Genomic DNA, 12,667 nt, shown 5'->3' with positions numbered 1-12,667 from the left:
TTACCTTTGCCTTTCCGGCCTCTGCAAAGGCGATGGCCTTGGTTCTCACGAGAACCAGAGCTCTCAGCTGCCGACTCCTTGGCTCCCCCTGGAGGCTGGAATGCTGCCTGGGATGACGTGACGGTCAGCTCCCCCTGCAGCTTGCAACCGGTGCCCTCAGCATCCCTGGATTCACTCACATTCTGGGAAACAGCTAGGACCTCCGATGCAGTCAAACTCTGGGCTGGGATTATTGGCTTGTGAGCTTTTTTTAAAGCAGTCCACATTGCACGTGCAGTGGTGTTGCCAGCCAGCGTCTTAATTTCCTCAAGAGATACGGATAGGACTATTATGTCCATCGCTTTCGAATCAGCTGATTTCCATCTCTCTGTCAGAGGAACTGGGGGGGCTCCAGAAACAACATGCCACACCCCAAACTGACGCAGTAAACTCTCACACCATTTTGCCCAGGGTTCATAATTCTGCCCATGTAACTTAAGGGACTGAGCATCTCCAGAAGCTTGGAAAAACTCCATTTCAGCTTTTGGCAGTAGCCGTGAGTCTATTTTAACTTGAAAGACTCCTTATCTTGGCAGCCATTAATCACGAAGCCTTTTTGGCTCGGCTCCCAGGCCAATTAAGCCTTGCCGGAGAGGTAAACAGAAAAGCCAAAAGCCTCCCTCATTTCTTTCGCTTTTCCCACCGTACCTCTTAAACGCAGTCTGTTGCAGCTTTACTCTCCTGTAGGTGCCGTGAATCTGGGCCCGAAACCTTTTTGTTGGGAAACTGCCAGGGAGATAGTGTCCATCATGAGCCCCCAAGCTGGAGTTCTGGACGTCCATCGGCCTCCCGTACTCATGCAGATCCAACAGTTAGAGGCACAAAGCCTTTGGAAATTCCTGGCATCATTCCTAGGCTGGTGCACCCTCTTTATCAGCAGAAACGCAGCCGAAAGCTTGCATCACAGAAGAGCAGAAGAGCATAATTTACAGACTTTATTTAGCGTTTAACAGAACAAAAGAAAACACGTCCATTCTGTCAGCGTGTCTGAGCCGACTGAGAAAACGAAAGGAAAAAACAGCAAGCATAAACATCCTGTGAATAGGACATGCGCAGACTCTGTTGCTTACAAAAGCCTGCTCCCTTTTAAGGTGGAACGGAAATATCCTAACAGGGGTAGGGGTGGTGGGGGGTGTGTGAAACAACCCTCTCCATTAAGGAAAAACAATGTACATCTGCAAAAGAGGTAACTAAAGCAGACCACTGCTGGTGATCTTAAGACCTTGGCAGACTGGTATAGGAAGAGGTACTCCTTTAGGTATTGGGCCCCAAGCCCTTTAAGACTTTACAGGTAAGCACCAGCACCTTCAACTGAAAACAGAATTCAAAGCTGAATACAAAGGGTGAACTGTATCTAAACTGTCCTGTACTCTTGAGGGAAGATACAGTAGATCAACTGGAGACTATCCAATGGTTGATAAGAGAGTTGTAGTTAAATTTCAGCACAGTAGCTTTTGAAGCAACATTTTTTGCGAAAACAGTGGGGAGGTAAACTGACAGAAGCCTGGCAGACTCCACAACGAAGAAGTTGTGGATGTGATTGAGAAGTGCAAGTATGGTCCATGGTGCCTAGTTAATGAGTGATAACTGGGGGAGTGAAAGTGAGGGAGGAGCCTCATAGAGTAATAGACTTATATTTTGTTAAGGTGAGAAACTCTGAAGCTCACTTCAGCATCTTCTTAAAGAGGCAGGGACCCTGTATTATGTTTGATATACCATCTAAAGTGAGTTACCTAGCAGCACATGCATTCTTATTTAAAGTAACGGCAACTAAGTTAGCCATCTAGAATGAGATGTTGCTCCTTTCACACTGTTTTCTTTCATAGCCAATGCATAGAATATACATAGACTACCAATTCAAGCATAGGGAAATATATTTTGTTAGCTCCAATTTGTCTACATGAGAGAAATAAGTATATATGTTTTGCACAATTTGTAAAAAAATATGTTTTGATAATGATAATACATAAATTCATGCAAGTGTACTGGTGACTAGAAGGTATTTTAATACCAACACATAATAGGATAAAATTTGACCTGCAGTATCAGATGTCACATGCCAGAAAGCTTGCCAGAATGATTAAAAACATGACTAATTGCCAAAAGATTTTCTGAAGATGTCAATGATTAATGAGTCACTTTGATGTAACTTTTTAAAAACCCAATCAATATAAAATGTGAATGCCAGTTCCAAGAAATGCTAATGTTGCAGACAATATGCACAAGAAAGCTTTTCCACACTCTTTCCTTCAACATACTTGAGTATTTGGGGAGGGGGTGTTAAGGGAGGGGTAGCACCTCTTGTGGGGGACACACCATGCTCCTTCTGGAGTAGCTGGTCCAACATTGGCCCCTACCTTACACTCAGCTCTCACCTATGGCTCCTAGAAGCTGTCAGCAAGTGACAGTGGCCACACGTGGGAAATGGCTTCCACCAGCCTGTTAAACAAGGTGAGTGTAGCCAATGGGTCTCAAACCCTCATCTGGCGGATTGAGTGGACAAGACCAACAATGGGTCCAACAGTCAAGAAGATAGTTACAGGGAAATGAGGGGCAGATGGGGCTTTTCAACCTGGGATGGTAGCCCATCTAGGAGAAGAAAAGCTCTGATCCTAAACATTCGCTGCCTTGAGGCTATACCCATTTCATGAGATAGGCTTTGGGAGTAAGCCCTGAGGAAAAATCTGTACCCAATGCCTTGAGGGACATCTTCAGGAGAAGAAAAGGCTAAGGTGTAAACCTTACACAAATCCTAAAACAGTTGCCTCCTTCTAGCAACTCCTGCAGCTTAGCTGGTGCCGAAGGTATTGCTCTGCTTTCCTTTGGCCCACATCAGCCATGCCAAGAGAGGGGTCTTCTAATCTGGGCAGCCCAGGACTTCCATACACACTGCCCAGGCTTGCACCCTGAAGAGGTCACTTTGGTGCTGCTAATGCAGCAAAAAACAATGTGATAGGCGGCGGCAGCTACGAGTTACCAGTCTCTGCAGCCCCAGCAGGTGCTGTGATTCTCCAGCGGTTTGGCTTCACCCCCAGAGGTACACTCCACTGTCCCTTGAGACAGACAGGTGCCAATAACAACTTGAGTCTTGATATGCATAGGCAGTCCAATCTTATTTTTCACTTTGGCTATGGAGTAAGTGGACTGCATCACAGCATGAAGAGGTGTCTATTGTGAGGCAAGGATGCCACAATTTTCTAGCTGTACCCACATGCCCCTATTCCAATTTTATTTCATTTCACATTGTTTAGCAGAATTAAAGCATAGGTAAACAGAAGAGCCTTCCCTTTCAAAATGCAGTGGCATCAAGAAATAGAGTTTATGAATCTGCATGGGGAGTCGAAAAGAAATTGTGTAAGTTATCCGACACATATCTCAAAATGTCCAAGCTCTTCCTCAGGCGCAGTTTCCCTTCACTACATCCATCCTTTGCAGATGCTTGTCATTCCAACCAGTGCACAAACAACTTAAAAAACACTTGGGGTGTGCACTTATGTAATCACAGACAAATGAAGGGGTAAGCATTGCATCTCCAACACCCATTATGTAAACAGGTGCGGACGCTTGGGAATCAGAAGAGTGAAGAGGGTTTGGCTCAGAGCTCCAAGGTAACTGTGCAGTATTTTACTGGAAAAGGTATTTGTGACACTACAGCAGACATTCTGTAATGACACTTAGGTTTAGGATTCTGCTGCACAATGTCTATTAAATCAGACATGACCTATACTGCTGTATATCAGAAACTTAAAATCCCCCCAAAAAACAAGCCAGTGCTAATTCAAGAATACTTTTAAAGCACAAATTAGGAGATATTTCATCCATGATGGCTGTAACCAGTTTGAAGATATTTTATTAAATGCATACTGTATCAGAAAAGAGGTGCAGCAATGCCCTCTTGTGTTGTAAAGAAACTAATCACGAACCAGTAATTTCTGGTTGTATTTAGCTAAAACTAAATGAGAACCTGTTTTTAAGACACATGTACATGAATTCTGTTTATTACATCTTTTAAAGGAGAAAGTGTTAAAACTGTGCCAAATCTATAATCATAAGTGCATAGAAGGACAACCATATGGGGCTTGCTCTTTCTGGAAATAGTATATTTTAAGGATGGAAATAGTTAAGTAGAACATGTAACAAATTCAGAAAGAGCAGAACACCTGCGTTTTATCTTTCATCCAATCCCACATACCACATATTCATGGCAATCTATACACTTATTCAGGCTGCCAAAGCCAGCTTTGGATAAGCATTTAAAAGTCCTTTACTATCACTGTAAGGAGATGAATGAGAAATCAAATATACGCAGAAATCAGCTAGATATTCAAACCAACACTGGTCTTGCCAATATACACTTTCCCTTCAAATCAAATAAATGCAACCAAAGGAAAAACCTGAAGTAAACACCCTTGGCTCAGCTCCTCAGTTTGTATGGAATATTTATGACCAACTGTTCAAAAGTGAGAGGGGGTTTTTTGTGGGCAGGGTGTGAGTCTGTTAGCAAATGGCTGTGGAAAGGTTTTTCAGCTGGGAAGAGAGTAGACAGCACTATCAAACTGTTGAAATGATCATACAGTGGTACCTCGGGTTACATACGCTTCAGGTTACATACGCTTCAGGTTACAGACTCCGCTAACCCAGAAATAGTGCTTCAGGTTAAGAACTTTGCTTCAGTATGAGAACAGAAATCTTGCTCCGGCGGTGCGGCAGCTGCAGGAGGCCCCATTAGCTAAAGTGGTGCTTCAGGTTAAGAACAGTTTCAGGTTAAGAACAGACCTCTGGAACGAATTAAGTACTTAACCTGAGATACCACTGTATTCTGCTGATGAGCCATACAGCTGATGGGGGAAACACAACTCTAGGCCTCTCTCTTTTTTTCAGAGGAAGAGCAATAACATCATTCAGGGTGACAGGATTACTGATGGATGCTTCTTACTCCCATGAATGAAGTGAGGCCATAAATTGTTTAACTAGTCAAAGGTCTGGGAGCAGATAGGTGTTTTTTGCCTGGCATCTAAAAGTGCCAGCCAAACCTCCCTGGGAAGAATATCCCGCAAGCATAGAGCCAAGGCAGAAAAAGCCCATTCTTATGTTGCCACCCTCCAAACTTCTCATAAAGGAGGCGCACAAATAAGGGCCTCAGATGATTGTTGCAGGGACTGGGTTGGTTGATAAGGGGAGAGGCTGTCCTTGAGGTATTGCAGTCCTGAGCCGTTTAAGACTTTAAGTAACATACTTTAGACTAAACTTGTTCATTAATAGTGTTGGGATCTTGCAACATATCCAGGTTGGAAAAGTTTTAAGTTTTTTAAATGAATGTATGCAAAGGTAGTAAGATCAAAGAATGTTTCATCTTTCTAAAGTAATAGAAAGCTATACAGATTAAAGGCAAAAGGAGACAAGCTGTTCAAACATAATGCATTGTGTATCCTAAGAAAAGACACATGCCTTTTCTTTGCTATTCATTTTGGATTTGTGAAAAGGGCTTCACGCCCCCCATGAATTTTTGTTGAACAAGGCATCACTAACATCCAACAGAATTCATTAAGTAGTTCTTGCTGAAAGATACACATTCTGCTCATGCCCTCAAATATATTCTAATAGTCTCTGGAACGTTTGCAGATAAAGTTTCCTTGAGAATATGGACTGTTACTCTTAAAACCTTTTGAAGACATTATAAAGGCAAAATACAGCAATACAGTAATTAAATTAGCATTAAATTTTTAAGCATATATATTGCATCTTTATACTAGAAAAATATTTTACAAATTAAATTGAACAAGTAGGACCTGCAACAAAATACTGCAGTATATCCACCCCCAGGAGTGCTCCTGTTCAGGGATACAGGTAAACTGTTAGAAGCTCTAGAAAGCCAATTCACCCTCATTACTCCTCAGTTCTCTTTTACCCTCATCTTTTCAGCATTCCATGGCTCTTGGTGTACACTTAACATGGTCAAAGGATCAAGGAATAAAGTTTCCTAAAATAGCAACTTTGTTTAAAATTCCAGAAGAGTGCGTGGTAAACTACTTCACCTCTTAATGGTTTTTATAAAATGCACATGCCATGGAAATCCGGTTTTGAAACACGAGCATTTCTTGTTATGAAACAGTCTTTCTAACAAAAGAAAGGCCTGAAGAACTCAAGATAATACATAACAAATTTCCCAGATGTAATCTCTCTTCGAGAAACTTACCTATCCTGGTAAGTGGTAATGGCAATGCTGGGAAGGTTCAGTAGGGGCAAAGTCGTGGGTCTAGAAATGTTATCTGGTGTTCTTGCTCTTTCACTCTGCCTTTGTGACAGTGGTGGCAACTGCAAATTACCAGAGCAGCATCTTCTTCCTCTCCAGAGATCTATGCCAAGGGTGTTACTAGATGCGCTATAAGACTTGCTCAGGCCGCATTCTAAGTAATCTTTCACATTCTGTAAAAAAAATTTGAAAAAATTAGAGATTTTATTTATACAGGGATTCCATTTCATGAATTAGAATATCAATAATGCTTACAAATACAAAATGGAAATGTACACTCTTCATTCACATGAAGAACATATACAGTGGTACCTCGGGTTAAGTACTTAATTCATTCTGGAGGTCCGTTCTTAACCTGAAACTGTTCTTAACCTGAAACACCACTTTAGCTAATGGGGCCTCCCACTGCCGCCGCGCTGCTGAAACACGATTTCTGTTCTCATCCTGAAGCAAAGTTCTTAAGCCAAGGTACTATTTCTGGGTTAGCAGAGTCTGCAACCTGAAGCGTATGTAACCTGAGGTACCACTGTAAAATAGTTTTTTAACATATAGTGTGTGTGTGTGTTTTGATAACATGTATAAATACAGATAAATAAGCATATTCAATTCTGCACTAATATATTTTGGCAAGCTGTGTGATTGGCTTCCAGCTTGTGACTACAACAGTGAAATTCCAAAATAGCTGTAAATGAGTAAAAAGCCAGTTCAAAATGGTGTTGGGTGCAATTCACCCATCAGCCTAAACAGGTAACTTAAGCACATGCTGAACTCTTTCCATGCCCCTGAAATCAAAGGGGCATAATGGCCTGATTCATGTGTCATGCCAAGCCAAAGTTTAACTTCGCATAGATATGCAGGCTTCCAGAGAGCAGAATGCAGTCGCTTTGCCACACACCTCTGGTCCTATTTGCTGCTTTGTTGCCATGAACCAAGCCAAGGTTTTGCTTAGTACAGAGGTGACGAACCTTTGGCCCATGGGCCAGTTTGGGCATGTCAGGAGTTCCAAGCTGGCCCATAAGTCCGTTTTCCCAAAACCATACCTACCTGTCCACTAACTGATATGAATTATGAGGTTATCAGGTGGGCAAGGTAGAATTCTGTGTTAACTGCATGCTCCTGTTCCCAGAAGGGAACGGGGTGCACAACCAAAGCAGCAGGATTTAACCCCTGCTCATCCAATGACAAAACAGAGCCTGCTTAAAAAACAACAAACCCCTTCGTTTCAGCAGCACCTGACATCATTGTGCCACCGGGTAACTGACAGGTCAGTGACTATCTACCTGTTAAATATGGCCTGTGAGACTGATCCTGATAATGATCTAGGCCCATGGAGCCAGAAATGTTCCCCACTCTTGACTTGGTGTGTCATCCAAACCCAGGCTTGTTCGTAAGCTCTTTCCAAATTAGCCATGGGGTGTAACCAAGAACAAACCTTGTTACAGGTCGTGCTTAGTGAAGACAAGGCTTGACCGACTGCACAATTTGTGAAGCCAAACAACAGACCAGAATACCATATTGGCCCAAATATAACCCGCACCCACAAATATGCCGCACCTTTAAAATTGAAGGGGGAGGAGGAAAAAAAGAAAATCCCCGGGCTGCTTCCTGCCGGTGGTCTCCCCCCTTCCCCCTTCTTTCCAGAGGCTCAGGGGAGGCTTGGGAGCAGCGGGCAGGCTGTGCGCCATTGCCCCGCACTCCTGGCAGTTCTCTGGGTGGGGGAGTCGTGCCACTTTGCCGGCGGCCTCCCACCCCGACGGCTCGGGGGAGGCTTGGGAGCAGCGGGCAGGCTGCGTGCCATTGCCCCACTCTCCTGGGCTGCTTCCTGGGGTGGGGGGGCCTTTGCTGGTGGCGTAAGGTCACAAATATAAGCCACACTTGAACTTGAAGCCCTGGCAGAATTGGGGGGGGGGGCTGTGGCTTACATTCAGGCCAATTTGGTAATACAAGGGCTTCTGAAAGCAATCTTAGTTCCATCACAATAGTTTAAACAATTGGGGAAAGCTCAATAGTTGACTAACAATATTGAGTAGTAACTTCTTTCTTGTCACTAACATGGCACATTCTTGTAGCTAATAACCTTATATAGATTTGCTACTTCCCTTTTTTAAAGGGTTGCAATCTACACCAAAGTAAAGTGGGGGAGAGGGGAATTTAGCAGCCTAGTTAAATAATATTTCTCTCCAACCCCTCATACTTTAAAACTAGTCTAGAACAAATGTGGAAAAAAGAGCACACCAGAGCATGAGAAATTCATGTGGACCTTTTGAACATTAAGAATGTCAGGAGGGGGGATTCAAACAGGATTTTTGCAGGGTGAGGTATCTCACCTTCCAGTGCCCCCATTTCCTCCCAGGGAAGAACTTATTTTCATAAGGAAATAGATATGCTCAGTGTTTGAGGTTTGAGACAGAACTCAGCAAAGAGACCTGGATGGGGCCCTCCAGCATTGCCAGTCTCTGGTGGTGGCGGCAGCAGAACTGCGATCAGCACCAGAAAGCTTTGAGATATGGTTTGAAGTTCCCACATTTCTCTGGAGCAACACTAAGAACATAAGAAGAGCTCTCTTCTGAAACAGATCAACACCCACAAAGAGAACATGAGTGCAACAGTACTCTTCCACTCATGTCCCCCATAAGTTGGTATTCACAGGCATCCTGCCTGTGATAATGAATGTAATACAGTGGTATCTTGGGTTACAAATGCTTCAGGTTACAGACGCTTCAGGTTACAGGCGCTTCAGGTTACAGACGCTTCAGGTTACAGACTCAGCTAAGCCAGAAATAGTACCTCAGGTTAAGAACTTTGCTTCAGGATGAGAACTGAAATTGTGCAGCGGCAGCAGGAGGCCCCATTAGCTAAAGTGGTACCTCAGGTTAAGAACAGTTTCAGGTTAAGAACAGACCTCCAGAACGAATTAAGTTCTTAACCCGAGGTACCACTGTATATAGTTATCGTGGCTAGTAGCCATTGATAGCCTTAAAGCAGGCATAGGCAAACTCGGCCCTCCAGATGTTTTTTGGGACTACAACTCCCATCAGCCCTAGCTAACAGGACCAGTGGTCAGGGATGATGGGAGTTGTAGTCCCAAATCATCTGGAAGGCCGACTTTGCCTATGCTTGCCTTAGAGGCTTTGGGGGAAATTAAAACAGTAGGTACAAGCCTGCTGGCACAGGAGACTCAGGGAAGGTGCCAACACAACAATGGGCATGGAGGCCAAAGATGATGCTACTGGGCCTGCCTTTGTACCAATGCCATTTTCCTCTTAAGTGGGAGCAAATTCTGTACCCAATGGATCTAGCTTTATCTCAGCTATGAGCAAGCCAACTTTCAGTTCTCAATGCAGACCAATATACCGTTTTTCTGCAAAATCATAAATCATGTGTCACAAAAGACACTGGCACTTCTTGCTAATATATATTTAAAGCAGCAGGAAGTGTGTGACTGGCTGATGTTCTCAAAGAAATGCCTTAATGTAAGTGCCTGTACCTGTTGTGAATAAGAAGTCTTTTAAATAGGAGGCAAAGTAATGAATATAAAAACGACTGTGTCAACTGGAATGCGAATTAACTAGGTGAAGGTAGCCCCCTGTACATATATAAAACACACACTTACACCATCTGTGGTGACTGTCATCACACTCCTGCTTTTCTTCATGATAGCAATCGAAAATTGTCCCAGTTATGTCAAGCACTCTTCTCAGTGGTGTTTTCCGCCAGACCAATAAACCTAGCAAAAGAGAAGATAATCATATTCTCGGTCCGTGCTGAAGGATCAATCACACATTTTTTCCACAATTGACTCGGCCTTCATATGTGGATATGTCATGAAAATACTTGGACACAGTAGAACTCCATAAATATAATTATTTTGCAAAATAATAATTGAGTTCAGTTTTGGGAAGATACATTCATTCATTCATACATACATACATACATACGGTACATACTTTTATGTGTATGCCACCTTTCCACAGTTCAAGCCATGCTCAAGACAGCTTACAAAATGAAAAGGAATACATAACTACAACATAGCAAAAGTACTCCTAAACAATAAATAAAACATAAAAAATACAAAACCAAACTAAACAATTTCCACATCAATCACAACAAAATCTTTTAAAAAAACCAACAGCAACAACTTCCCCCACCACCAGCCAAACCCCCGAAACATCCCAGCTCCAGAATGCATCGTCACATTTTAGATTAAAAAGAAGCAGATGGATTATAAGTTCTTAATTGATCATTACACCATTAATCTATATTTATTCAGCTAAAGCAAGGAAACCATGTATGTATTTATCACTTCTCTAGAGTGACTGTAAAAATACTACGGGCCTAAATAATCTTTACAGGTCAATCACCATGATTCCGCCTGTATAGAAGGATGGTGCTTAGAAACAATCCGTTTCTCACTTTAATCATTTCCTGAAGCCATGCCAAGCCATGTCATTTTAGGACAATCACAGAAAGATTAATTCACACAATAGGAACAACTTATAGCACCACAATAAGGCACATGCCTTGCACACAAATGGCTCTAGGTTTCAATTCCTGGCATTTCAAGTTAAAAGCTAGCTGTGGTGGGAAAGATCTGCTGAGTCCTTGGAAACCTGTTGACAGAGCAAGCAGTACTGGGTAAGAAAGACCAATAGTGTGACACAGCATAAGTCAGCTTCATTATCAATGAACCACTTGAAAGTTCCAGCTCTTTGCAGGATAGGAACGGAATAGTGCCTTCAATTTGTACGAGCACTATAAAACAGGTAAAAAGGTAAAAGGTAAAGGACCCCAGTCAAAGGCGACTATGGGGTTGCGGCGCTCATCTCACTTTAAGAAAGGGAGCCGGCGTTTGTCCACAGACAGTTTCCTGGGTCATGTGGCCAGCATGACTACTGCTACTGGCACATGGAGGACCATGACAAATGCCAGAGCGCATGGAAAACACCATTTACCTTCCTGCCGCAGCGGTACCTATTTATCTACTTGCACTGGCATGCTTTCGAACTGCTAGATTGGCAGGAGCTGGGACAGAGCTGGGGCGCAGGTGGCGCTGTGGTCTAAACCACTGAGCCTCTTGGGCTTGCTGATCGGAAGGTCGGCGGTTCGAATCCCCACGATGGGGTGAACTTGGAAACTGGTAACTGATAAAGTTGACTCTTTTGAGAGTTCCTGGTTTTCACAACTGTACAAAGAAACAGAAAGTCAAAATTTTTTCTAAAAGATAGAAAATCTGTAGACCTCAAGTCCTTCTAGTGTTATGAGTTTGACGGGGAGGAAGTAGGCTGTAGGCAGAAACCCTCCATCCCCTGCATCCAGCAAGTGTTGAAATATAAGTTGGGCTAGCTTCCTGTTGAAGTGATTGTCTGGGTGATGGACCATTAAGGAAAACAAAGGAAAGGGGCTCTGTGGGAGACAGCAAATGGGTGGGTCCCCTGCCCCAGCTCATGTTTAGTTAAAAGGACGAAGCCAGAATGAGAGTTGAGTGGCAGTGATATGATCTAGAAGTAAAGCAGCAAGCTAGAGAGAGAATCAGAGCAATATCTGAGAGCAATGTTCGATTTCTGTTTGAATCCAAGACTGTGGCTGTGGAAGAAGCAATACCCTTTTGGTGTTAATGCTATGAACCCCTCCATCATAGGCTCAGGTTGTACGTATGTGTAAAAAAACCAAACCATATATCATAAAGACACCACAGTCTCCGCTGTGCCTCATTCCCAAAAGAAAACATGAACACTGAGCAAGTGCTGGAACTCCTAGGATATCGTACCACTTAAAGATTGTGGTGGTGTGTGCAACACCATTTCTCATGAGAACCGGTGCAGCAGGAACATACATTTCTCCATAAATACCCTGCAGAACATCTCTTTCTTCTAGAAGCAATGTGCAGTGAAACAACAGTGTGGTCCCTCTTGACTCTCTACACATAACATATAAAACTGATTGAATAAATGAATATGAATCCCATTATTGGATATCTGTGCTGAGGCAAACGTGGGCTATGTGTGCCCAACAGCAATATTCCACAGAGGCCCTTTGATCTAACAAATCAATGCAATGTAGCTCAATGCTTACATAATTCCTTCAAGATATGAATATACATCCTTTGGATTCCCCCATACACACCTCTAACAAAGAGTTCAGTAAACAAAAACAAAAACACACAAAAAACACACTGACACTCAGAATCTCCAGAGACAATAAGAGGAAAACCAAGCTACAAGACAATTTTTAAACAAACCGCAGTGACTAATCAGATTTTGAACACCAACCAACCAATAGCCTTATATCAAGTCCTCTTGTCAGAGAATAAGCAATGGTCACTTCTCAGCACACTGCAGAATGCCATGCGTGCTCTTCCCTCACATATGAAACCCT

General features: G+C 43.0%; 1 protein-coding gene across 3 annotated transcripts in view; it reads right to left on the bottom strand.

Annotated features, from left to right (window-relative positions):
- Nucleotides 1-12,667, bottom strand: part of PDE4B (phosphodiesterase 4B) — a 266,609-nt gene that overhangs the window by 220,747 nt on the left and 33,195 nt on the right. For all 3 annotated transcript variants that reach the window (XM_083510505.1, XM_083510506.1, XM_083510507.1), the window contains 2 exons: nucleotides 9,906-10,019; nucleotides 6,236-6,465 (listed from right to left, as the gene is read on the bottom strand). In XM_083510505.1, the coding sequence (XP_083366631.1) occupies nucleotides 6,236-6,465; nucleotides 9,906-9,947 (272 nt within the window). In that variant the 5' untranslated portion in view covers nucleotides 9,948-10,019. The remainder of the gene's footprint in view (nucleotides 1-6,235; nucleotides 6,466-9,905; nucleotides 10,020-12,667) is intronic.

Source organism: Podarcis liolepis (genome assembly GCF_965112155.1).
Source record: "Podarcis liolepis genome assembly, chromosome: 6".
Classification (NCBI taxonomy): domain Eukaryota; kingdom Metazoa; phylum Chordata; class Lepidosauria; order Squamata; family Lacertidae; genus Podarcis; species Podarcis liolepis.
This window is presented reverse-complemented; position numbering and strand designations above follow the sequence as displayed.